This window comes from Acanthochromis polyacanthus, chromosome 17 (genome assembly GCF_021347895.1).
Source record: "Acanthochromis polyacanthus isolate Apoly-LR-REF ecotype Palm Island chromosome 17, KAUST_Apoly_ChrSc, whole genome shotgun sequence".
NCBI classification, from domain to species: Eukaryota; Metazoa; Chordata; class Actinopteri; family Pomacentridae; genus Acanthochromis; species Acanthochromis polyacanthus.
In genome coordinates this window covers 24,737,198-24,764,815 of record NC_067129.1, presented here as the reverse complement: position 1 = coordinate 24,764,815, position 27,618 = coordinate 24,737,198, and the positions used below count along the sequence as shown (strand labels likewise).

At 44.1% G+C, this 27,618-nt stretch overlaps 1 protein-coding gene across 11 annotated transcripts in view; it reads left to right on the top strand.

The window, feature by feature from the left end:
- The window catches only part of auts2a (activator of transcription and developmental regulator AUTS2 a), a 380,336-nt gene that overhangs the window by 335,190 nt on the left and 17,528 nt on the right, over positions 1–27,618 (top strand). For all 11 annotated transcript variants that reach the window (XM_051937874.1, XM_051937872.1, XM_051937870.1 and 8 more), the window contains one exon: positions 7,574–7,622. In XM_051937874.1, the coding sequence (XP_051793834.1) occupies positions 7,574–7,622 (49 nt within the window). The remainder of the gene's footprint in view (positions 1–7,573; positions 7,623–27,618) is intronic.

Here is a 27,618-nt window from a genome sequence, read left to right as displayed (position 1 = left end):
ACAGTTCTTAGATGTGCTCTGCATTTGGATGTTTCTGATCTTAAGCAACAGCTAGGGTATGATCTAATCCTCTTCCAAGAAGACAAGGATTTATTTTAAAAATCCTGGTAAAGGAGGTTTTATTTACTTTGAACCACAGACAGTACATGTTTTAATCAGGTATTATTTTAGTAATTCCAATAGTCAGATTATTATGCATAAACAGCCACTGAAGCACAATGAGATATGGTCTTCCACTATTTGTCTGCTTGTGATACACTGTCAATCATAATATTTGCTGCCCATTCACATGTTTAAATCCCCCAATAAACTTAAATAGTGATTAAATACATATTGCACAACTGGCAAAGACAGAAAAACTGGGTTATATTTGCGGATTTGTATTTTTTATGTATAGCTGGAAGTCCATCCATCCATTCTCTATACACTGCTTTATCATCATTAGGGTCACAGGGGTTCTGGAGCCTATCCCAGCTGACTCGGGCGAAGGCAGGGGACACCCTGGACAGGTCGCCAGTCTGTCGCAGGGCTACGTATACAGACAAACAATCACACTCACATTCACACCTACGGGCAATTTAGAGTAACCAGTTAACCTCAGCATATTTTTCGACTGTGGGAGGAAGCCGGAGTGCACAGAGAAAACCCACGCATGCACAGGGAGAACATGCAAACTCCATGCAGAAAGATCCCAGGCCAGGGATCTTCTTACTGCAAGGCGAAAGTGCTAACCACCAAGCCACTGTGCAGCCCTAGCTGGAAGTCTTCAGTTGAAATTTCATTGTGTGGAAACACAATGACAGTAAAAATTCTTGATTGCAGCAGTGTTTTAAGGTGTAAAGTACACTGTCTGTTTTTATTATAGCTTGCCTGCCTTCATTTTTGTTTCAAGTATATTCTGATTATAGTATTCAAAATCATTAATAATTAGACAATATTTATACAATATAAATGACATGCAATTTTCAGAGGTTTGCCAACACAATGTGGAAAAGAATTCCTAAATACAACCTATTTTAACCACACTGGTCACCTGGCAATGTCAGTGAGTCAGTCGACTTTAGTCCAGACTGAAATTTGTTGAATGGATTGCCATGAAATTTGGTGCACACATTTATGTTCCCCTCAGGATAACTTGTAATAAGTTATCTTTTCACCACGATCAAGTTAACATGTTAATTTTCCCAATACTTCGGTTTATGAACAAATACCTGCAGGCTAATGAGATTCCAATTATCCTCGGCTGTGCTTTTTTTCTAATTAGCAAATATTAATATGCTATATCATTGCTATATCAAGATAAGACAAAGACGATCAGTATTATACTGACTAAACAGCATTAAGCAAGCTACTTAGAAAGCGTAAAAGGCTAAGCGAAGCTAGCAGTTACTGGACTTTAAATGAAACTTCCCTACACTGAAGCTACCCACAAAGAAATGTATAGGGCTAAGCTACACCAACATGGTATACTATATCAAAATCTACTTTATGTATTCATTTTTTAAAAATTGTATCAACTTGCTGCCTGCAGACAGTAAAAAGCAGTTTGTTGGGGTTTGTATATTGTCGAGGGACAAGTATAGGGTGTCACTGTCACACAGTAGCACTTACATCAGTATCGTGCTAATTCTTAGTTTTATTTCAGACCACACTGAAATCTTTTCTGTACTTTGCTTTCAACAATGGCAAAATGTAGTTTGTGTGGACACTACCTGTAGCACTACTGAAACTATCAAAGAGGTTAATTACTGAAAAGCTATTTGATTGAGAAAACAGCAGCATTACCACCACACTACTGTGGAGTGCAGTTAGACGAGTCAAAAACTAGCCAAAAATGTCGCTAAGCAGAATTTTACATTGAAGATATTTGTCTTTTTCATATTTAGGTTGGCTGCACAGCGGCTTGGTGGTTCGCACTTTCGCCTTACAGAACATCCCTGGTTCATGTCCCGGCGTTCCTGGGATCTTTCTGCATGGAGTTTGCATGTTCTCCCTGTGCATGTGTGGGTTTTCTCTGTGTACTCCAGCTTCCTTCCACTGTCCAAAAATATGCTCAGCTTGGTTGGCGACTAAATTGTCCATTGTTGTGAATGTGAGTGTGATTGTTAGTCTATATGTGTAGCCCTGTGATAGACTGGTGACCTGTCCAGGGTGTCCTCTGCCTTCTTCTTAAGTCAGCTGGGAAAGACTCCAGGCCCCCATGACCTTAATGGAGGTCACTCAATGAGAGCAGTATACAGATGGTAGATAGATGGATGGATGTTTAGCTAATCACCATTGACACACTAACAGTAGTTCTTCAGGACTCTCTGTAGAACCTACCTGGATTATGTGTTTTTTGTACAAGGGCAGTTCTTGCTACTTGAGCATACAAAAACATTTGGTCTGCTTTAAAACACCCCACAAGTTCCTGCCAGTATAGATGAAGTATAGATAAAGATGGGCTTAGCAATTGTGGCATCATCTAGTCCTTTTTGGTCTCCTATTTTGAAGCCTTGAGCTTAGAATTTGATTGTCACCATGTTGCTCTTTTAAAACCAGATGCAAAGAGCAAGAGGTGAATGTGACTGAGAACTAAATGACAGTGGTATGGTAGTGACCAGTCAATCACAAGGTAGCCACACCAAACTCCTCTGTCATCTATTTTACTCTAAATGGGACCGTCATTCCACTGATCTCACTAAACTCATTATTAAAATGTTGTCACTTTTGCATAGATTTATCTACAATCAATACTACTTTTTCAACCACAAGAATCACTTCAAATGCCCACACTAAAAAGTCGGGGTGATATTTGGAGAAGTGGGTTCAAGGCAGGCATACTGGGACACTTGATAGGACAGTCATGCTTAACAAACTGTATTTAATGTGTGCTTTTCCAAAAATATCTGCTGTGAATAAGTACATGCTCACAGAGCTGCTAGTATAGTGCTAGACTCGTTGTCTTTTGACTTACATTATCATATTTATCCTGTAATACTTTGTCGAGTTCAAGAGTTACTGTATCTCATCCTGACAGAGATGTCACTGTGGGTGAAACTGTTTCTCAAGTACCCACCCACCTGAGATGACTGCAGTTCACCGCTGATGATGACTCTGTTCAATGTCAGTTTGAATACATGAGATTTTTTCAGGTCCTGCAAAGCAAAGACAGAGCCTGGAGTCAACAGGCAAATGCAATAAGAGCTTTTAACATATTACATTGCACTCATGTTACACTTATCAGCAATATTTTAAACGAGGGTAGGTTTGGCATAATGGCAGGAAGGCTCATAAAGGCAAATGGGTCCCCTGTGATTGTAATCTAGGAGAGTTCCTGTAAAATTAAACCATGGCTGTGGTGGGGGAGAGACAAACATGCTTCTGGTTTCTTTTGAAGTGGAGAATCAGCGTCCAAAAAACGGAATAAAAGATGACAAAATGTCATTGTGATGGTCTATAGATAGAACTTGCATGCCCAGACAGCAATTACTGAGATACATAGCACACATTCAGACATTGTGTTTGATCTCAGTGCTTCATTCTCTTGCACAGACAATGTTTTTCCATGTGAAGCTGTTCAGGGTTCTCATTTTAATGTGCGTGTTCATCTCTGTCAGCATTTGAATTAAAAATAATGTGCAGAGTGAGATCCGGACGCTGATTGTTTGGTGGTGAGGCTGTAATCACAGACTTGTGGTCGCTCTCAAATCTGATAATGACCATTTAAAATGGAGAACAGCAGCTCGCTCATGCTGCTGCTGCTGCAGCTGCTGCTGCACAGGCCCATGAAAAGGACTGGTAGCCATTTTCTGTTGGTGGCAGTCATATAAATGCATATCTTGAAGCCAGCCATGTCATGCTTTTGAAGCCAAACCACAATACGTGCTTGATGTTTCATCACAATCACCGCTTCAAACATAAGACTCCATGTGATCACATTACATGTACCCACGGTTAGTACATTTGCAACTAATTTTAGACATGATTTATTGCTTTTCTCTTACACATGAATCATCTGTGCGCCGCTAAATAATTTAACTGCACTTATCAAAGATGTTTTCCCAGCTGAGCTGCAGCATGCTAGAGGTTAATCATTTCATTAATTGAAGCTGTTCTGTGCACAATGCATACATCTGTGAAACACACAAGGATGCTAAGCAGGAGCCTCTAACTTGATGAACACAGGGTCTGGTCTTTCTCCCAGGCCCTTTGTGACCAAACCTTTATCCTCTGTAGCTGAACCAAGTGGCTGGACTTCGCCCGGCCACCTGAGGCCAATCCCTCCCACCGCCTGATGATACTTCACATTCTTTGTTCTTCTTTTCACCAGTGTGTGCACGAACAGCCTCGCAAACGATATGGATTAATTATCTCCAGCTCAATGTAAAGTGTTCTCTTTAAGCAGACCGGGAATCTGACTGCAGTTTGGAGAAAGCGCTGTTGTTCTGACTCTGAGTGAGGATTTGTTTTGCCATTGTGAATCTCCGGCAACTGTACATCCCATTTCCCATGACTTCATGTTTGTATGGCCAAGCCTAGCCGGACAGCAGACCTTCGGTCTCTGCGTTACCGTGGGACGGATTAGCATCTGAGCTATGAGCTAAGTCTGTTTTCTGCTCTGTGGTTGCTTGGGCTGAGCTGGCAGGGAAAGTGTCTGCAATGTGACTGTATTACACATCCATTGACCTCCCAGCCAGTGGGTAATGCTCATTAGACAAGCTATAGGATGCAAGGGTTTGCACTATTAAGACGATTTTCCAAAAATGTCCAGCATTAGATCAGGATTGGCCCAATGTAGAGAACTGTGACAGGCCATGCATTGCTTCTCAGGTAAATATTATTTTAAGATCTGCAGTGTGAATCTTAGTAGAATGGAGTTCCACCTGAAATCTGCACCATCTCTAATAAAGGAACACTCTTCAGCATCAACACTGTGAGATAACTAGAAGGTGGCCCCTTGGTAGTTGTTTTGTTCTTACCCTGGTCTCGCAGGCTAAGAAAAAACCCTGCAGAGTTTGGTAAAGTTATCATGTAATTATAAACTTGTGAGCCGTGATTTATGCCAGCAGTGTCAGGGGTGGAAGCTGGTTAGGTTTTAGGTCTGTCAGGGTGGCCAAAGCTGAAAGCTCAAATTGAAGGCTGAATGACCCAAAGTGCTTTTTATATTACCCGCTGACCTCCCTTCAGGCCAGTGGAGTGGGAGTTGATTCAACAGGAAGACAGCGCCTGTGGGCTGCGAGGAGGTGCATGCTGCTCATAAAGGAGCGTTTTGTTTTTCCTCCCCTCACGGTAGCAGCACCCTACTGGGGAATTCATTAGCGGCTGACATCATCTCACTCGGTACAGAGTGAAAGAAAGAATATCTTTCTGCCCCAGCTCTCCCCTCCCTCTCTCATTTCTCTTCTTCCCTGTTATTCTCACTCTCTCTCCCTGCCTCCTTATCTATCCGTGGTGCGCTGCCGTCTCCCCTTTTGCGCGCCATTTACGCAAAAGGTAAGCGCGTCGGTGTGCGCCTCCGCAATCGAGCTCCAAGATTTTCGGAAGCCCCAGAAACACGAGTGTGTTTATCTTGCGAAGGAGCGCTACTGAGGTTGAATCCAAGTCCGCCTGGAAATCAGGAAGTGGGAGGACCCGACCGTGAAGGCAGCAGCAGCAGCTCACAAGCAGCCAGTCGCTGGATGAATGGGAGTTTGTCTGGCGCTTGGGAGCGGATGGGGAGAGGCTCTTGTGTGCCCGCGATCGGGATCCGTCAGAGAAGGCACGACAGACAGGCTTTGCAGCTGAACACACAGCGGCAGCGGGCTTATACCTGGTGAATTTTTGCTCACAGCGTGTGCGATTTGCCTCCGTCTCTGTCTTTTCAGAGGGAAACTGGCCGTGCGCTTTGTTGGATTGGTTCGCTCCATCGGACGCAGCCTCTCTCTGCGCACCGACACACCAACACTCCCGGATCCTGTTAGTTACCTCTCACGGATATTTCCGACAGGAGAATATACGTGAAAAACACACACACACACATTGTGTCCCGAGCAAGGAAAGAAAGGTGGATCAAGGGATTTTTCTGCTCTCGTTGCCTCAGTGCTGTTACAGAAGCTCTCCGTGGCGAGACACATGGTTCCCTTTGTCCAAAAGGCGCAGTAGCTTTGTGAACGGCTTTGGATTTTTTTTTCTTGGAAAGGCTTCTTCACTCTCTGCATGGCTGTCTTCAATTTAAAAGGAGTAGACTTCACCGCCTCTTGTGTGGATTATATTATTTGAGAAGCAGAATGTGAAACGAGGCCATATTTACCAGACCGAGAAAGTAATATCCTGACTTTATTTGCCTTCTTGCTAACCTTGCCACATCAAAGGTATGCGCGCTGGCTCTGAGCCGCTTATAATCTACGGTTTATTTGCCATTGTGTGATAGTGTGCACTGCTCAGGATTTTTAGAAATAGTAACCATTTTCCTGCCATCTTTTCTGCTGTCAATTATTCTGCAGCTTTCATTGTTTACACTCTGTCCGTCTTGCTTTAGTGAATGGAAACCTGATCCATTACAAGGTTTTTTATATTGAAGAGCAAACACAACAATAGTTTGTTTGTTTTTTCTCCACTATCTTTTATTTCTGTGTGTGATTTGTTATTACAACTATTTCGTGTGTCGAGATAAAAGACACGAGTGCGCAGACAACTGAGCTGTCACTGGACACCGATTCTGAATATTTCTGCCATTAAGCTTTTCAGATGTCAAGAAAATATAACCCTGCTGTCAAAAGTGGAATAATTTCACTCCTTATTTGGTTGAGAATGCAGTATTAAATAAATCCGAGTCGGATGAATTCATAAAGCCAGTTATTAGAGATTCATTTTATTCAGAGAAAGCTGTCAGTCAGTTTTCTTCCCAGATGAGGCTTCACGGGTGTTGTTCCAGTCTTCCCATTGTGCTGTTCTACTTAGTAATATAATAATCTTTCACCTGCTTGGGATATAATTAATGTGTGACTTAGGTTTTCGGGGCTTGTGTTATCTAATTCAGCCTTAAATCCCATCACTGCACATTTGATTGTAACGCGCCGATGCTGTGGCGCTCTGCCGGGGAGGCTCGGAGGAACCGCGGTGCTGCTCTGTCACGGAGCCACAGTGCCATCAAGTGGCCCGAATATGAAGAGCCACTTGTTTTGTTTCAGTCTGATATCCAGTTTTGATCATGATGCTCAGGTTATCCACATAATTACTTGCAGAATTAGGGCGTTGAGGGACGCAAACAGTGGATGTTTCTTCCCCCAAATGTGGTTACATTTGGTCTAGACAGTGAAATTGAGAACACAGCTTAATAAGAAATTGTCAAAACAAATCTGTAATCGAATCTAATTGCACTTGCAAAAAAAAAATTACCAACACTTATCTGTAATTTTTGTGACTGCTCTAAATGTAATAATTACCCACCGTAATTGCACCGCCAAGTATAATGTCCTTTCAGTCAGCAGAGCTTCAAATTATCTCCAAAACTGTGATATTGCAGCGAGTCTGGACAATTTGCTATAAAAATATTTCTTTCAGATTATGTGCACAATGTAACATGTTGCTCTTTGTATCTCATCTTTTTCAGGTCTCCGATGCCAGTTCAGAGAAATTTTTCAGCACAGCCGCAGTTAAAGGTACAGACATTGTTTTTTCCGACCATGAAATGCTGTCAGCGTGATGGTGCAGGTGTATTTTAATGATGCTGGAATTTGTGTGCACCGTCCCAGTGCAGCGGCTGTCATCATTTAAAATAATAATAAACACCAATGTACCAGATCTAGTTTGTCCAAGCTGCACATATTTGTAACAATGCTTATATATGAAATAGAAAACATATTTCTCGGCCAGTAATCATCGACCGAGAAACGTAGAAGTCCGTGCATTGTGTAGGACTTTGTGTTATCATGAGGCAGTGAGCGGTTTTGTTGCAAGTGTGTTGAAATGCACCAGGACTTATAGTGCGGTCAGAGCAGGAGGAGGAGGATGTCCTAATGCTGTAGGGTATGAAGTGAGAGCAGGAAAGGCATCTGTTTATGGCCTCAGTGTGCCAACACCACATGTGACCTCATTATCAAGTCACTAATTTGCTGTTAAAAGCAGCCACATTTTCTCTGGCTCAGGGATAATGGAGGTGCCCCGCGTGAATGGACATTCCTCTGTAATGGGGGGGAGTTACCATGCCGGGCAGGAGGGAGGCTCAGAGACGAGGGTTATGACCCCTTCAGGGCTGTGGTAGAAATGGGGCAGATTGCTGATGATAGGTCCTTATACCACCACCCCCCGCCCTTATTCCTCTGCACTTTCTTCTACGCAGACCTCCGTACACATTTCCCACATTCTGGCCTTTGATTCCCTCCAGGGCTTGATTTGTGGCATCCATTGGGGGGCTCAATGGCCATGCTTGACAGGGAGGTTTCCTTTTGAACGTGCTTCTCTGCGGACTGATTTGGTTCCCTTGAAAGGATTAAGGCCTCCTTTGTGCAGCCTAAATCAACAGAGGGCCACCCTCTCTCCCCCTCTATGAAAGGACCTGACTGGGGAAACAGTACACAAAATATGCTTTCTCTCTGCTGCATGATAGTCCACTCTCTTGGCCCCTATTTCCATTTAAATATGCCCTCTTTTCTTCCCTTTTACCATCTCCATCCCCTCCTCCTCTCCTGCCATATGCTAATGCCTGCCACTATTGCAAAAGGCGAGTAAAAGAATCCAGGTGCAGGGAGAGCAAAGACCACTGGTATTTTTATGGAGGGTGGCGTCGAGATTAAAAGTGTCGGATGGGTTTTGTTAGAGAGGATTACCAGCAGTCTAATGCAATGAAACCTCAGGACAAGAAAAAGCTCCAACCAAAATGGTGAGAGAGGGTTTGTTTGTGGGATGATGAGTGTCAATATTTGCCTCCAGGCAGGTGCAAAGAGTCTCCATTTGTTGTGCGGTTTGTGCACTTTCTCGTTCGTACACTTAAAATTCTTATTGGGCTTTAGGTTACAGCATAGGGCTGAGAAAGTCATGTCAGACCACGACAGCAAGAACAGCCTACAAACAAAGCAACAGCTACTTTATTATATGGAGCTCTGCAATGAAGAAATAGATACTGAGTTTGTACATACATATATATATATATATATATATATATATATATATATATATATATATACATACCGGTACATACATACATACATACATATATATATATATATATATATATATATATATATATATATATATATATATATATATATAACCTTGACCCTGCATGACAACTTGGTTTGCAAATGTTTTAAAATATCAGCAGTATATGCTTGGTATATACACTCTGAATTCAGGAAATTATTGCATAAAGATCAGACTCATCAAGTTATTTTTCCAGTCGACTGGAAAAATAACTTTTGTTTACTATATTAGGTTTGACACGTAATACCAGAAAGCTATACCACAAATACTTTGCCACATTTATGAAAGAATATTATTATTTCATTATTATATTGTTGTATTATACCGGTGCTTGTTAAGAATCTATTATTCCTGACAGATATGCCAAAAGCCCACTTCAGACACAGTGCCATTATTATTACTAATATTGTGGCTGATTGGATTAAAGGTAATATACCTTCAAACAACAAAGTGCAGAGAAGACCATTGTAATTCAGCTGCAGATGTGCAGCTTTGGTAATGACTGACTTTTGGCGTTTTTTCCTCTGCAGCAAGACTGAAAATCAGCCCAGGGCAACCTCAGGTCTCTTTGAAGACTTAGTGCTGGTCCCTCATCTTTTAATCTCACAGCCTCCTCACCTACTCGATAATTACAGTGTATTTTTTACGTTCCCTCAAAAACCATAGTGGGTTTTTTTTTCTCTTGCCTGAGGCCTACACTGCATTTTAAAAAGAATATCTTACTGATGAGAATGTGGCTTTTGTATTTTCAGACGTTGATTTGTTTTCTTTCCTCGTCGCGTCGGCTTCACCTCGGGGCCGACGGTGAAAGCTGTGCATAGTTGTCTAATGTGGAGCTTAAAGTCCCCGTCACTCTTTGCTTGCCTCTTCTGTTTTTCTCTCTCTGTCCTGCTCACTCTGGGTTCACTTTACCCAGGAATGGATTTCATTAACTAAGAGTCATTAAATGTTATCTCTAATTACCATGGTTGTCGATGCACCTGCAGGTGTCAGCTATCTAACCTGATTCATTTGCTCCGCTGGAGAGTAAGCACCAGTCAGAAGGCTGGGGCGTAGTCTATTGGCCGGCAGTGAAATAAACAACTTTTCTGAAGTCTAAGCTGCTTCCAAGGAGCCGTGGGTGGAAATCGGTAACCAAGCCTTATTAAGGCTGTGACTGCTGTCCAGGGAATGGATTGAAGTGCTGGCTTGCACAGATACTGATGATGACAAACCAGCACAGCGTGTCACCACAAAGGTCTGCAGACAGATCTATCAAATGATTAAAGCTGTGTCCCAGGGCAATGATATCTTGTCACCCAGTTACATTCTCATCTTTTATGATATTGTCAATCCAGAAGCCGTGCCAGAGACTCAGCTAAGTCAGTCTTTAGAGAACACAGACTATGCTCTCTGTGCAATGTTTGCTGAGTTAAGATTACATTAAGATAATGCAGGATGACATTTACAAAGGTTTGCAGTGCCATTTATCAAGAGCACGCCCAGAAATGTTCTCATCAGTGAACTGTTTAATCTGTGCATTTGCATAAATAGAGCCTATTTAGAGTAGAATGCAAGCTTTCAATTTTAAAAAAAATGTAAAAGACAAGAATAAATCGTACAATAAGGGATATTATTGAAAGAAATGTATTCATGATTTCCCTGTGTAAGTCTCATTTAAACCATGGTCACATTTAGAAATGACTTCATTGTGTGTTTTTTCAGTCAAAGGTGTAGCAAAGGAGCACTGGAGGATTTTTATGCAATTCATCTGGTAGATATATTGGAGAAGCTGGGTCCCTCATGAGACATCTCCTGCAGCTGTGTCTACGATGTGAGACCGAGTTCAGTGCGGGGGTGAATTGAAGTGCACACTGTAGTGATTCTCAGTTTCCCCCCTCAGCACAACGCTGATTTCACCATGCTTTACTGGAGTTAATGTGAAATGAAGCGGTGCTACAGCGAGACCCGGGGCTGACGCCAGCGTGAAGAGCGCCGCTAGTGAAGTGTGTCAGGCTTGAGTACGTCTGTCACCAGGGGAGAGAATAATGTGCGATGTGGAAGGTGTAATTTGCAGCGCTGATGGCATTGTTTAAAAAAATAGTGGAAAGAGAGAAGCGGAGGTGAACTTTTGTGGCAGATATCAGAGCTGAAGAGCTCCCTGGATTGTCATAGAGAGCTCTGCTGGCAGCAAAATTGCCTGTGAGCGTATTACTGCTGTGTGGGAGGGAGCTGAGGGCTTGTTTTTCTCTCTCTGCCTCATTCTCTCTCTGTTTCCTGAGAGGAGGACTGGTGATAGAGCTGTGTGTACTTCCAGGCTGTGGGCCGCCACCTGCTGTAATCTCAAGTGATATAGAGAGCAACAATCACGGCACAAATCACCCAGGCAGCTCCCTAACTCATTCAGTCGACTGGAAAGAGAAGGTTGGCCTTTCACAGCACCAGTGTTGGTTTACTGCCCCAGGCTCCCTGCACTGCCCTCATGCTGACCTCTGCCGTCTGTGTGGGTTTGTGTGTCAAGAAATCAGGGCTGCCTGTGGAACTTGACCTGATGCGCAGTGGAAAGATGACCTGACTACCATTGGCCTTTGTGTGTTCTGAGAAACGGCTGCAGTCAAGGACGATCTCTCTTTCCCTGCCTGGGGCTGGGAGGTCACTAATAGGTCACTGCCCTCTCCCTCCAGACATAACTGCTGGAATAAAGCGTTGTTATTGTTCAGGCTCGAACACGAGCCTAATTCACATCAAAATTCTCTTTTGATATTTAATAACCATGCGTGTTTTGAGAAATAAGAGGGATCTGAAGGATTTAACTCTGAGTGAGACACTATTGAAACAGATTCCAACCATTTCCTCAGCAGTCTGCACATCTGTCGGCTACCTGTCCCCCGCTATGAGCGTTTAATGTATCTCTAAGGGATAAAGGAAGCTCAATATCCTGTGCCTTGCAAACAGAGGGAAGCCACATCCCCACCCCACCGCATGGCTGCAACTACAGACACAGAGGCTGTATTTCATGACCATGAAAGGGGCCGCTCCAGCCATGCCTCATCTGCTGACACAGCCAAACAAAGGTTAACAAATCAAGGGAAGCACTGGCTGATTTACTGCCCTGCTGCTACAAACAATGGCCCCGTCCCCTGTGGAAAATAAAAAATGGCAACATTTCCAACTGTACATATTTCAAAATCACATTTAAATGTTTGTATTGATCACAGCTCGTTAGGCCTGATCTCAGCTGCAAGGGATCGCTCTTCTAGACTTCGTGGTTTGGTTTTTAAATGAGTCTTAAAGAGTAGGACTTGAACATTTATTGCGCAAAATGCTTTCTTTTAAATCTATTTCAGGAACTGATTGAGAACACAGCTTTTATTGAAAATGTTTGGTTTGCTGAATGGCTTGAATTAACTTGTAAGACTAATGTCCAAAGCAGTATTCCAACGGATACACCTGTAGCAGTCATGTCATCTGCAGTCGGGTCTAATTATGGAATTTTGGCAGATAACTCAGACAGGTAAACAGTGAATGTGAGACCACGGGTCGAGTTGGAGCCCACTTGGTAGAAGTTTGTTGACCGAGGATCAGTTTGAAGGGGATGTTGTGAATGGGTCTGTTGCTAGTGAAGAAACACACACATTGAGCAGCGGGGACCAGTCTCCTTCTGTTCCCTCCTGCAACACAAAGAGGTCATTCAGAGTTTGTTCCCAGAGTCCCTGAGGTTAGAGACTAAGTAAATCCATCCATCTTAATGCACTTATTTCAGCACCGGGAGAACTGGAGGGAGACTGTGTAAACACTCCTATATCCGACATGCCACGCTAAACCCAAAGAGCCTGGAACCCATCAGGCCAAATTAAAGGTCTACATCTCAAACACAAACATTTAAATGGGCTCAACTCCAGAGATCAAAGTGAAAGGCCTTAGTTTTCCTGCAGGCCCCCTGTATCTGCCACACTGAGATATGTAGCGGTTTAGCAGCAAGTCAGGGATGAATGGTGAGCAGTTTCATACTGTATATGTCTGTTTCTCTCAGGTGTATAAGGTAACACTGTGGCATGCTTAGCAATGGTCTAGGTAAGTCAGAGGGATTTACGCAAGCATGCTCAGTTTATTCAGAAATATGGCTTGGTTACAAAGGCAATATATAGGATCAAAAGAGCAAAAAGCTCCTGTTTGGGCTCCTACTAGATCCATTTTAGTTTTATTTGAAGGGTTGTGGGGGCAAATAGTCTTAAAAAATACAAATACTTTATTTTAGCAAGAATATCTGTTTTAAGTGTTTAAGTGATGCACGACAGCAGAGATGCCACAAACTAGTGGATGTGGTTTTGAGGACGAAGGTGTTGAAAGCACCAGTCTCCTCTTCCCAGGAGAGGTCCTCCCCCATCACCATCACCAGAATCCACTGATCCAATGTGACATCAGCCACTCTCCTGCCAACTGTGCAGCATTAACAGGGTCAAAGCACCACACACATACACACACAGCACTTATCAGGACCCAGCCGTTCCCAGTGCACTGTTGGTGTGTTCAGGCCAATTATGCCTGTGTCAGTCTCTGGTCCCTGCGGCAGAGGTGACATTGCCAAAGAGGGAGAGAGAGCAGGCCGCCTTAATGAGGCCTCATGGTGCCTTAGAGGTGTATGTGCATAGGAGTGTGTGAATGCATAAGAGCAGGAGTGCTGGTGCGAAATGATCCACCCTTCTATCATGATCTACCATGTGTGTCTGACAGCCTTTTCCCTTCTCAAGGTCTACACCCTGCAGCCATTTCCATCACGCCGTCATTTTTTTAACCAGCCGCTGTGGCCCATGATGTCATTCCAACAAACAGATTTTGGTTCTGGTGAATGGCTTGAGGCATCTGTCCCAGAAATGCAGCATAGCAGCTTTGGAGACACACGTAATGAAAGGGAGATGGGATTAACGCAGCATATAAGATTTTACTGTTCACTGTGAAATGATTAACCCCTGTGCTGTTAGTGTTGCTTTAAGCAGCATGAAGTAGGATTTGGTCTGTTAAAAAGAAAAAGTGATGAGTAGGGTGAATGATGACTCAAAGTTTACAGAACCACCCATTTTGGATTATATGGTCATGGCGAGTTTATCGGATAAAACAATGCCAGAAGCCACCCATGCTCAAAATGTTTAAACTGTTCAGGATTTGTTGGATTCCTCACACACTGCAGGGTGTTACAGTCATGTTCGAGCTTTTCTTTCCTGCATCAAATAAATGACCACTGCTATGTAATCCTCAACTGTCACTGTAGGAACTAAGATATAGAGGCTTAGACTCGTGGTCTGCTGCCATCTTACTGCTGTGGTATTTCTTTAAGGGAAAAATATCAGGTAGAGGAGTCGTTCTCTTCCCTAGCCACTCTCGCTATGCCAGAGGAGAGAAGCGAAAGTGTAAACACAGCCTGTAAAGACACAAAAGCTAAGAGAGAGCGAGAGCATGAAGACTGATCAGGATTGATGAAAGCAAGGCTTTAATTGCTCCCACAAGACAAGAGGTTATCTTTTTCCCCCCTTCTCACCCTCTCTGATTCTCATAAATATGCAGGGCAGAAATAAAGCCCTGATGAGCCTCGGGGCAGATTAGAGAGGACTACAGAGCAGGATCCTGGTTTGTTAGCAGCAACCCATAGATCCCTTGCATGTGTTTCTGCTCTGCACACACACTGGGGCTTTCATTTGTCTCAACCCACATTTCATTGTATTACCACAGGCTACTGACTTCACACAGTCTGGCACGAGGTGTGCTGGGAAGTTGTGGATGTCAGACCTTTAGTTCAGCATCACCCCCTTGTGTTGGCTTAGATAGACTGTGACTTTGTGAGCAGTGTGAGTGGAGAGGACATGGTTACTTTGTGGTGGATGTTGTACGTGTGCGTGTAAAGTTATATTGCCTTCCTGGAAAGGAAATTTCAAACCATGTGCATTTGATATAAATAAAGTATAATGACCTGCACAGTGTTCCATTTTATCACCGTCTTTTGGTTCATCATCTCTGGCTCTTGGCCACTGTTCTTAGAAGCCTGCCCAAACCCATCAACGTCCATCGGACTGTCACCATCTGTTACAGATTAAGCTGCTTCTGGAGGGAGCTATTTGATTTCAGGGTTCTAGGATCCCCTCCTTATACCACGTGTCAGGTTTTACTGTAAACACTGTCGTACAAAAACCAAAATCCCAGAAGGGGGGCCCTTCAAGCCAAGAGCAAACGGGCCGTTGCGCCAGTATGGGCTGCATGTCTGGTTTAGCTCATAGTGTGCTGAGATGGGGGCTCTGCCGGGCCATTTAGAGCCAAAGCTGGGAAGCCATGTTTGGAAGCTTTTTCACTAAACCCTGCACTCAGGCAGTGTGCACTGTGATGTTGTGATGTATGAATCCTCTGGCCATGGCTGACACTAGCGAGCCTGTCTGAGCCCATGTCTTCGCTGAGTAGGAGGCCGTGGACAGAGCCCGCATTGTTCTCCTAAAGTAACCCAAGCTCAGGGCAGCCGCAGCCCAGAGGGGGGTATCAAGTTGTTCTCTCCCCTCCAACACCACAATCCTAGCTTAAGCTCTGGGGCTTGACGAGGGAGCAGAGAGGCAGCTGACTGTTTGGACGACGGCACAGTTCAAATAAACAGCTCAAATCCCAACCAGCCTCCCCTACACTAACCCTGCCTTGCCAAGTATCGCAGTCCCACAGCCATAGCTCATCACCATGAAGCTTGCCAACAGCCCTCAGCTAATTTGTGGTGTTATTTTGAAAAGCACGTTGATGTGGCTGCAGTGAGGTTTCCTGAAAAAGAGGTCTGTGTGCAGGGAGAAGAGAGCGAGAACTTGGGCCACGTTTAATCTTCCTGCTTCCCTTTTTGTGAACTATGGCTGCGTTTACCATCACATCAGCGGACCACACAGCGTTTCCCCGCTAGAGGGAAGGAGGGATGAGACTGCGAAGGAGCGGAGAGGAGAGGAGAGATGGCCGTTAACAGCTTCGTTTCTGCCCTGAGTGTCACGTTAATCCGCCTGCAGTGAAACCTGAGCGAGGGGGTAATGAGACGGCACTTGACACGCTCGCACGCACACGCACGTAGACACATCGGCTGCTTCTGTAATGCCAGGGAAGATTTAAGAGAAAGGCTACATGCAAATCGATACTTCAACAGATTTACAGACATTTGATCTGTGCATTCAACATTTTACCCCTCTGGAATGAGTTTTTCTTATATCGTTTTAACACTCGGCTTTGGCTGCATTGAATCTGATCCCTGCGAGCAGCCTGAATGTGCTGTGTGGATGTGTGCAAAACCAGTTGGCCCCATTTGAAACAGAGTGAAAGAGGCCCAGACTGATGACTCTCAGGGGACAGATTTCTCTTTCCAGCCCTCCGTGTCTCTCTCCCCAGTGAAATCATGGTGGTGTCAGTGTGTCAGCTCGAGCTGTCACTCTGCTCACTGCTGCAGGCCAGTTGCTCTCATACTCTGGCTCCTAACTGAAGAGAGAGAGAGAGAGAGAGGGGAGAGCAGGAGCAAGAAAGAAGGAAAGATGGCTTTTTCTATGCTTGGCACAGCAGATGAGCAAAGCGTCAAAACCCCTTAATGCAACTGGAGAGTCTTGAAAATAAGAGCGAGCCAAGACTGTCTATCACCTCTGAGGAGCCAGCTGTACAATTAGGAGTCACCACCTCCCCCTTGGGCTGGTTTGGTACAGTCCGCTGCCCTTAGCTGACAAGCTGACATGGCTTCATGGAGGACAGGCCAACACTGAGCAGATCCAGGCAGCGGACGTAGTGCTGCAGTACATGCACCTCAACCAGGGTGGCATTGAAGCTGTTGACTGGTAGAGTTTCTGTGTGAGAGAGGGGGACAGGAGAGGAAGGGAGGGAGGGAGAAGGGAGGGAGAAGGCAGAGGGTGTTTATGAGCGAGTGTGGGTTTTTATGAGCATGTGACTGTAATTGAGATTTAAGCATGTCTGTGTTTGAAGTTTGTTGGCTCTGCAGATGATTGTCTATTGTTTCCCTAAGCTGCCACAATGACTGACAAGAAACACATGTTGCAATGGCAGTCAGTGTGTTGTGAAATGCTGCAGTTGTGCTGACACACATCCTGAATTTTCTGGGAGTCCAACTGTTGTTTTTGGACTTATTTAAAACAAATTTTTAGAATTGAAATGATCTAACCTCCTACATGGATTTGGTTTAATGATTTGAGAGTTAGTTTATTCTACTTCTGACTTTAGCTATAAAAATATACCTATATGTTACATACATTAGTTTTTTAGTACTTGAACATCTCTGTGGTTGGAGCTGCAGTGCTTGTGATATTGTGGTACAGTGGAAGCAGTGTTAATGCCCAGGAACACATGAGGCGATGTTTGACGTCAGATCACAACCTCAAGCCAAAACACTGGACCCATCGCCTGCTTCTGCATTCATTCAAAAAGCACTGTTTTCTTGAAGGATAGGCTGTGACTAGCTAGTCACATTGATTCTGTGCAACATCGAAGAAATAACAGTTTTATTTTCCAGCCTCCAGCACCAATGCAAGTTAAAGCAGCTGAGCTCTGCAATGGCAAAGCTGCATACTAAGCATTGTTATTTTCAGATGGCAGTCTGTGACAGTTCATGCTTTTGACTTGTGGTTTGCAGTGCTTTTCAGCTGCAAATGTTAAAGTCAAGAATGAGGAGTTAAATAAGAAATACAGTTATTTTGTAGTTTTTCTATGGGAAGGTATCTTCTCCTGACTGTCACTGAACTGAAACTTTGAAAGTTTACATGCTGGTTCAGAATCATTGCATAAAGTATATCTTAAATTGCAGCCTTTGTGATTTACTAATTACATTGTTTCAAATGGTGATTTCAATTCAAAATCAATTAAGTGACAAGGTGATGGACTTTCCATCCTTTCTGCCAGTTGCATGTGATTCTGCTGATTGAAATTTAGTGACAGTAACAAACCAAGAAAGACAGCAATGCATCCATAAATGGAAGGAAATCTTGCAAAAGGTTGAACAGTTTAAATCTACTGCAGATGTTCATTCTGGAGAACAATGATGTACAATAGAACATGTTCTCATCCATTCACACATTGTTTTGGAGAAATGTTGAGCTTATCTCCTTTTTGATAAGAAAACAGCAGAGGATGCTTTTAAGGTTTGCATGTGTTTCGCAGTGAATGCGATTGTGATTGTTCGTCTATGTATGTAGCCCTGCGACAGACTGGTGACCTGTCCAGGGTGTCCCCTGCCTTCACCCGAGTCAGCTGGGATAGGCTCCAGCACCCCCCGCAATCCTAGTGAGGATAAAGCGGTATATAGAGGATGGATGGATGTGTTTAGCAAGGCACTGCTGATGTTTCTCATCCTTTCTAGAGAGACCGATTGACTAGTTTCCTGTTACCATTCAAAGTATAATGGAAAAAAAAAAAAAACTAAATATGAAGAAGGGTAATTGGTGTATGTACCTTGTCACACAATGGGAGTAATAAAGCTGTTGGTGGTAATGCAATCTTTAACACTGTCCAAATCGACTGTATATCAGTAAAATTTGTATTCAACTATGAGATGAAACTAAGCAAGGAATGGCAGACGTTTCACTGGTGGTTTTGAACGTGAGACGCTGACATGGCCTCTCAGCAGCCTTTACACTTTGTGTATCTCTAGGGAACAACATGCATGCAAAAAATGGCCACCTACCATCTTTGACTCCTCACTAGCAGAGATATGAGGCCCTGTGAGAAGTCCCATCAGCTGGCTTCTGTGCATGTGACACGTTTGAGGTCAAATGGTCTGGTTCGCTCCACAGCTGCCTTGTCTCTCAGTGTAGTTTTACACCACTGTGACAGTGTGTGCGCTGACCAATTGCTGTGGACTGGATGGATCTTGCACATTACACGCTACTGTTATTTCAAAGCCTCAGTGAGCTCTGGCATGACAGCCAAACCTGCAGAGAATCTGTCAGCCTCCGGCAACAAGTGTCCCCCTGAGAGCTGCCCTGCACAGACCCCTGGCAGGAGAAGTCTGGCCCTTTGGCCAGCTTTCCACCCACCTCATCTGCTGGTCACCTGTGCCAGCATACCCGTCATCGAGTTCCTGACCCAGCTCTTCTCCCATTACGTTCCCTCCAGTCTGACCTCACACCCTCATGGATATATAAAGATATGTTCTCTAAAGGAGAGCTAGAAATGGGACACTGTGCTGCCACTAATCCCACCACTACATCCTCGTGTGCACGTAAAGATGGTGGTGGCGTAGTGGGGGCGGCATCTTTGGGGAAGGTGACCAAACATTTAGGCCTGTCTAAGGCAGCAAGATTTTCCACATGTTGTTGGGGTGAGACGTTAGCAGTGAGAGCAAGACGCAGAAGCAGTTAAGAGCCATTACAGGAACAGCTGTAATCAGAGCTACTGTGGGTGGAAGAACACTTTCGCTGCAGCTCTCTTAGTAAATGGCTTCATTATGACTCGTGCAAGAGGACACAGAGCACATTCCCCCCTACCAGACAGAATATGAATGGAGCACGGATGGATACTAGCAAAGGTAGGAGACAGGACAGAGCAAGTTTCTCTCCATTTCTGTCACTCATGTATTTCCCTCCTCCGTTTGCCTCCTGCACTCTGTCATAGTGTAAACATGTGTAAGTGCTTGTTCTCTGTGGTCTGGCAGCTGGTCCTCTATGGCTTTGCATCTGTCAGAAGAGCTCCGAACATTCAGTGGCTTACTAAGCCCAATTACCCCAGATTGCTACCATTTCACAGAGGATCACAGTCACAGACAGTCTATTTTAGATGAGGAGTCAGGGGTTTATGTCTTGGTTAACCACACACACCATGCACCATGACATCACTGCATATACACACACTATTTATATTTACATATACACTTGCTTTGGCTTCACAACTTGTAATGCAAAATTCATAAACCCAATGAGACAGGCATGAAATATAGATGTTAAGAGAGGCGGCTCAACAGCTCTCCCCCTGCCTCCCCCTCTGCTTTTGGCCTTTTGCTCAATCACAGCTTGTTAAAGTAGCAGTTTGTGTTACTGTGAGGTGATATCAGCACGCCGTGGTATTCTCACTGAAAGACTACATATGTCACGCTCTCACAGCCAGAATAGTTACCCTGCTCACCTACCCCCCAACTTTATTTCTGTTTAGCTTCCCACTCCCCTTCCCCAGCCACCCCTGGGAGTCTAGCACTAATAAAACAGCTCCAGTCCAAGACCCTCCACATTGCGGGATGTCCAGGCTGTGTAACCCAACACTTCTCTTGGCTGTAGCTTTAGAAAGCTGCTGACATGACGGAGAGTCTGGGAGGGCCAGCAGGGGAGCGTCCATCATTGTCAGGCCCCAGCGCCCTGGGCTCCCATCTGGGGGATGTCCAACACACATTCCTGTGCACTCTTGAGACGCAGAGAGGTATCACTGAGTGTGGTGTTACTGCTCTTAGAGGAGCTAATGCTGTTAAAGTCTTCAGATCTGAAGAAGGGCAGGATAAGGAGCTAATAGACTGAAGATTCTCTGGAGGCTTCGGCTGTGAGATCAGGGAGAAAGCTTGCCCAGCTAAGGTTTCTGCCACAGCGTTTCAGCTCCTCTGTGAACTGATATCACGAGGCCAAAGGGCAAGTCTTACCTCTTGTAAACATCATTACATTTCTAAACATTTGGTTTGCATGTTGCTTTTAGCATAGCGGGCGAAAATTGGAATTAACCTCATCCTCATTAAAATCTAAACTGACACTCATGTGAAGCCTGTGTAGAGGTCAGCTGATTGACAGATGATAATCCTGTGCACAGCTGTGAAGTCATTCATCTACCAAGGTGATGAACTAGAGCAGGAATAAAGTATAAGGCCAGTCATCAGTGGTCCAAAATAGACCAGCAGAAGTTGATGTTTAGATCATCTAAATCATTAGTCATGTCTGATTGCAGCTCTAGGAGGGAACATAGCAGCTTACTCATTACATGATCTGCACCAGGTGTGTGCTCTTAAAGATTCTCATGACACTTCCGTAAGAGCATAGAGAGCCAGTCTCCCTTGGTTAATGTGCATTCTCAGCTGACATGGACTCTTGCTGCTTTGGCCACAAGAGAGGAGCACTGAAACGTCCGGGATTTCAAAGCGTCTTGCACCCCAACCCGGCATGGGAGATGAACACAGACGTCCTCCACAAATATGAACTCCAGGGTAGTCCACTGAGAAAGACAGACTCTCCAGAGTGACAGCACTCATTACAGGACTACTAACCTCATTACAATAAGGTTTGTACTTCATAAATCTGTGTAAAGGCACAAAGACATGGAGAGAAAAAGAAAATGTGCTGTGTTGTGTGTTGCCTTGCTGAGTCTCAGAGCAGAGACTGTGGCCTTTATGAACATGTGCAAGTGACACAAGAGAGAGCAAGCTCTGTCAGAAACTAGTGGCCTGCTGTTTATTGTTCTCTTCTGTGTGGGAGGGAGGTCTGTTAAAGATGTCTGCCATTAATGCAACTGCAGGCTTCATTAAGAACAAATAAACAGAGTCTGGTCCCTCACCAAGGAGCTCTTTGGGGAACATATGCTGTCTAAACCACTCCTGAGGTCAGACCACTGTCAACACTTGCTGCTTAATTACAGCTCTAATTTTGCTGTCAAACAAAATATGGAGGAAGAAGAGGAGCAAGTTTTGCAGTGTTTTTTCTTTTTTCACAGGGACTAAATGGTTTCCATACTAAGGCCTGAAGCAAAATTATCTTTAAAAACATTTTTGCATAGCTGGGGACTAAATATTTTCAAGGGAGATTTTATTCCACCAGCTTCAGAAAGCACAGCACAGCACAGAGGGAGATCCTGATTGTAATTAATGTTTGCTGAGACATACCCATGCAAGATGGAATCTTCAATGAGGACCATGAATCCTTGTTCAGTGCAGTGTGTACTTTAATTGATTCAACATGAGCAAACAGTCTGTCCCTTTCTGTTTGTTTTTGTGTTTTCTGAGCAGAACCAGAACGATGTGTGCGGAAGAAACTGAGTGAAGGGCAGCATAGCCTCCTCCCAACAATGCCACCATTCTTTATCTGCTTCAAATATAACCTCAACAGTTCTATACCAAATACACCAATTTGTTTTGATTTCCTGATGTCACAGTATAGTCTTAAGGCAATATATTACTTTGCCTGAAGTGTGGCAGAATTGTTGCCTCTGAAGAGTGATATGATCTGAGGTTAGAGCAGGATTCTGCTTACCGTCGCACAACAAGGAAGCAGGATGGAGAGTACCAGACGGAGACAGAGGGAAGAGTTGCAGGGGTGACAGTGAATGAAAGGAACTTCGAAGGTCTCTGTCAGCTGTGACAGACAGCTCTGGGTTTTAGAGTTGTCAGTGCTCCTCCTTTCAAAGGCTTTCTTTGTTTTATGATTCCAGGCCACAGATACAGTGCTAAGAGCCTGCAGGCTACATTTTCCCCTCTCCATTCACACCAAGGTAAATGCTGCCAAGTTACAGCTTCTGGATGCCAGTCAAAACAGCAAAATTGCTATGTAACATGCACAAACTATATGCTAAATGCAAGACTGTATCATTAGAGAATTTTACTGCTGCATGTTCCTGTGTTGATTAGCTATTCTACTAGCAATGTTGCCTGGTTAATTTCGTCAATTTGATCCAGCCTATTTGATGAAATTTGTGACAGACATTCATGGTGGAGAATGAAATCTAATAATTTTGATGGCCCCCTCATTTTCTTTAACTGGCACCATTGCTTTGGTGAAATCTTTGGGTTTGTTGTGATATGTCACAGCAAACATCAGGTGGATTAACAGAACATTTGATTTAGATATCCACGGCACCACATTATATCTGCAAACCCATTGAGCTGCCCACCAGTAACGTTCCAGCAGGCAAACTTTACTCACCGTGTTGTTATGGCAGGCACATTTATTCAGTTGGTGATGCAGGAAATTAGGGCTGGGCGATATGACGATAGAAAATGTCTATCGTTTTATGTGAAGATCCTATCATTTATATCGCAGTGTCGCAAAACATGCTTTACGGCAGTATTATACGTCACCAACGTGCCTTACGGCAAGCCCAGGCACGCAGCAGTGTTGCCCGGTGTTACCAACTTAACGACTTTCTCGCTAAATCTAGCGACTTTCCAAAGCGTCCTAGCGACTTTTTTTGTCAAAAGCGACTAGCGACAAATCTAGAGACTTTTTGTGCCGTTTTGGAGACTGACAGGAAAACTCGGATCATTCTGCAGTTACTTCCCTCAACAAGCAGCAGGTGCTGTTGTGAGCTCCTCCCTCTCCCAAAGCACAGGCTGTCAGTCCAGTAACCCCACAGCAGTCCCAGTGTCTGATTAGAGGAGATCCACATCACTCCGCGGCCAGAGGGCAGATGAATCGCGCAAAGTCACTACAGATCCCATCCAGACTTACGGAGCGGAATATAAATGAAAATGTTTTGTTCACTGTCATACTCAAATAAACCACAGCATTTAGCCTCTAGTTCAAAAACATATTTTGGGTGTTTTATACTCACTTTTTGGTCTCTTCCACAACATTATTCCTCCCTCCTACAACGTTGATTACAATTACATGCAAACTGGGAAATATGCAAATTAGGAGATGACGTCATTTAGCGACTTCTAGCAACTTTTAGGACAGCCAATAGCGACTTTCCTTACTGAGGAGTTGGCAACACTGGCACGCGGCTAAAACTTAAACAGCTATGGAGGAAGACGGTGGACTCGAATCAGAAGAACAATCTAAACAACAAGATGACGAACAACCAGCTCAAACCGACGAGCTTGTACCTAAAAGAGGGCGAACTTTTGTCACATGGTGGTGGTTTGGATTTAAAAAGACCGACAAGGATCAGACTACCGTACTTTGTAAGGTATGCCACTGCCCAGTCCCATTCATTCATTGAATTTACCAAAAATATGCTATATCGTGATATATATCGTATCGGGATATAAAATTTTGGTCATATCGCCCAGCCCTACAGGAAATGCAAAAGCTTCTTTCCATTCTTGGGCCTGATTATTCAATCAGTAACATTGATTTTTCCTTTCATTTAGCAAATAACTAAAATGAAGTCCAAGTATCCTTTATTACATGACAGCGTCAGACTTAAATCCACTTCTTGAGAAACATGTTTAAATGCATAAAGTTTATAGTTTAGCAGGTCTAATGCACAGCTGTCAAGTTATATATAAGCAGCATGTTTTGAGTGCACAGTGGTAAAATAAATATATTAGCTTGAGGATTTATACTTTTCTACCAGCATTTCTCTCCAGTATTATTTGTAGTAAAGGCACTTTATTGCCATCATACATTTCTACATTTTTCATTGTGCTTTATTATAACAGGCTTTTCCTCTTGAAGTACGTGGCACGCCATTAGTTAGTTCTGCGCAGAAGAAAAGTCAAACGTCTCCTTTTATGGGAGCGTGCACAGAGCCTGATGAAGAAAACTCGGTTAACAAATAAAGTTTATTAACAGTTAAACTATTGTCATTATCCTGCAGAACTATTGTCATGACACCCATTATCTCTGGCTGGGGTTTTGGGTTTTTCAAGCTGGCTAACATAAAGAAAGCCTGGCTGTGTTCAACTTGCTTTATAGTGCACCGCTCTGGAACATTTACCAACAGCATCTTGGCTGTCAGTGTGACTATCTCCCCCCACTAGGTGATAGTAGTAATTGCTAATGTTGCAGCAGGACACTGGTACATGACAGACATGCAGTCACAACCCAGAGGTTACCGTCTATTACATCATCTGGTGCCCCTGAGTCCGTCACACAGAGCAGTCCGTCCCTCCAGATTCTCATTGTGCTCTTATCTAAAGCCCTCGCATCGGCACAGCAGGCTCAGTCCTCACTGCATCTCACCTCTGCTCACTACATAACTGGCATACACACAGTGGTCGTGGCTCAGCTGTCAGTCTCGTGGCTCAAGGTATGTGTTATCTTGTTGGTTTTATGTGATTGGAGCCATGTGGCCTCTGCCTGGTTGAAATCCCATAAATGAGTACAAGGGATCTAGAATGCATCAAGGGGCTATTTTGAGGAGGGTGAGATGGAAGAGGTGACGGCGAGGAACGGAAGCTTGGGATGTCGCAGAGGTCTCTACAGCCATCAATTTGTCAGGATGTCTCCAGACTCGGGTGTAGGCTGTCATGTCCACGCACACTCACATGAGAGAGGCAGAGATTAGCAAAGCAGTTTTGGCTCCTGCTGGGTGCTAATGTATTTTTCAGAAGGACAGGTGCCGCCTGCCAGTTACGCTTTTAAAAGATGATGCTGTGCGCACTTGTTTGTTAATCATTTATATGGGCCAGGTTGTATCCAGTGATGACATTGAAATATAATAGGCTAAATTAATCCCCGTATGTGCTGCAGTAATGACCTAACACTATATTAAACTACCTAATGTTGTGCAGCTCACTTTGCCAGGCCTCCTGTCACCCTCTCTGCGGATCATCACGCATTGCAAAGACTGGTTTAAAGATTTGAGCCATTTGTCTCTCACATTGATGCACCAATCCAAAGACTTTGCTGATGAAGTACCATTATGCAGCCAACACGCAGGCCTATTAACCCTGAAGCCTCTGTGTGATATTAGTAGCACATTAAAAACTGCTAGCAGTAACTACAGCTGCATGATGCTAATGAGCTGTGGTCCACTGCAGGACGGTAACAACAAAGGTGAGACGAAAAACAGCAGGAAAGAAGTCTGTATTTCAAATGACTTTGTGCATTATGACAGTTTTTAATAAGATTTTAAGGGGCATTTGGTTTTGATCCACATATTGTCTGTTATGTCTTCATGTTACTACATTATATTCAGCCAGTCTGATCATTATAAGCTGTCTTGTAGCTTCAAGCATGTAGAGAGATAGATATCAGAAGTGGTGTGTGCAACGCGGTGAACAGTAGGAGATGGTTCACCCTGGGATAATGAGTTATCCCCCTAAGTCTGTCTCCGGGTCCCCTGACATCCACCCTTAATGAATGGCTTTCCTGCACACACACACCCAGCTGACCCTTACAAAGCCCTCCTCTACACCCTTTACTTCTCAAATCCTGCCCCTAGCTGTTGCCTCTCCAGCTAACCCACACCCACAGGCCTCATTCTCTACTCTAATGCTCCACCAAGCAGCATGTGCTAGTTAGAAACCGCAATACCACTGAAACGTTGAGAAACAGCACGGCTCTACATTTTGAGAAACCCAAGTGGGAATTGCACTTATTTGTTTCCAGGGATGAAGAAGACTGACAAATGAACCCTCATGGGAGAGAAGCTGGCGTATACTCCTCTTTTCCTCTTCCCCGCTCGGCATGGCCCTGGAGTGTTCATTATGACCAGAATAGACACCTTCTTTTTATCGTGTTAGCACATTCTCAAAACAAGCCATGGACCTCAGGGACATAGAGGTGCAGCAGGGGACTTAAGAACTGGGAATTTCTTCTCTTCCCATCTGCTGTGGTGAAGTTGTTTGCCAGCAGCAGTCTCTCTTGACCGGTAATAGCATTTGTAAGTGGAGAAGATTGACATGGATTAGGGAGATGGATATAAGGGCTGCTGGGCTGTCTTGTTCATTGATGCACATGAGGGCAGAACAGAGACCTGTTTATGTGCAGACTGCACATAGAACGGAGGAGATATAGTTTGTATATCGGGGTTGGTTAACTCTGAAGACACCTCTCTGCGTTCTTCTTTTTGCTTGCCCAAAGACAAATAAGAGCAGCTAGTATAAAAACACTTGAAGCTGGCAGAGTGTGCCTTTTGTCTCCTGACAGGCTGGCAGATGTCCCAGTAAGCTCTCCCACACAGAGCAGGAGTCAATAGCTGTTATTGTAGATATTGATTGTGATCTTGCACTAGGAATTACCTCCCCTGACCCTTAACTACTATATCACATGCACCTGGGGCTGCTAATACCTCACTTAGCATTTTAATGCTAATGGTAGATGTTCTCCGAGAGCTCTGTTAGCTCAGCCTGCTCCCAGAGGAGTTCGTCTGGAGGGAGTAGCGTGTCAGGGAGATGGAAGCCCCCAGTGACGGGCAGCTGCTCTACAGTGTAGGCTGCTGTCTCAGCCCAGGGGAACTGGGTCCCATCTACACCTCTTTGACAGGTAACGGATTTAGCTGGCTTCACTAAGGGGGAGGAAGAGTCCTTGCTCCTGCCCCTATCCCCCCTGAGGCCTAGGGAGAGTTAATTACAGTTTATGTATGCACTGTCATCCCCCATGAGCCTCTCTGCCTCTGGAGCAGTCAAGCTGACTGCTGATGTCTGAGCACTTTGTTCTGTAGGAGGAGGTCCCTGCAGAGAAATACCCTGGATGGAGCTTATTATCCATTGTTCTGTGCTACTTCAACATTGTACAGTGATTATCATTCATTCATTCTTTGGATTAATTCACACATTGAACTAATAGAGTCCAAACAGGACTTTTAATGGAAGATAATTGTTGCTTTTTGGAAATGACTGAAAGT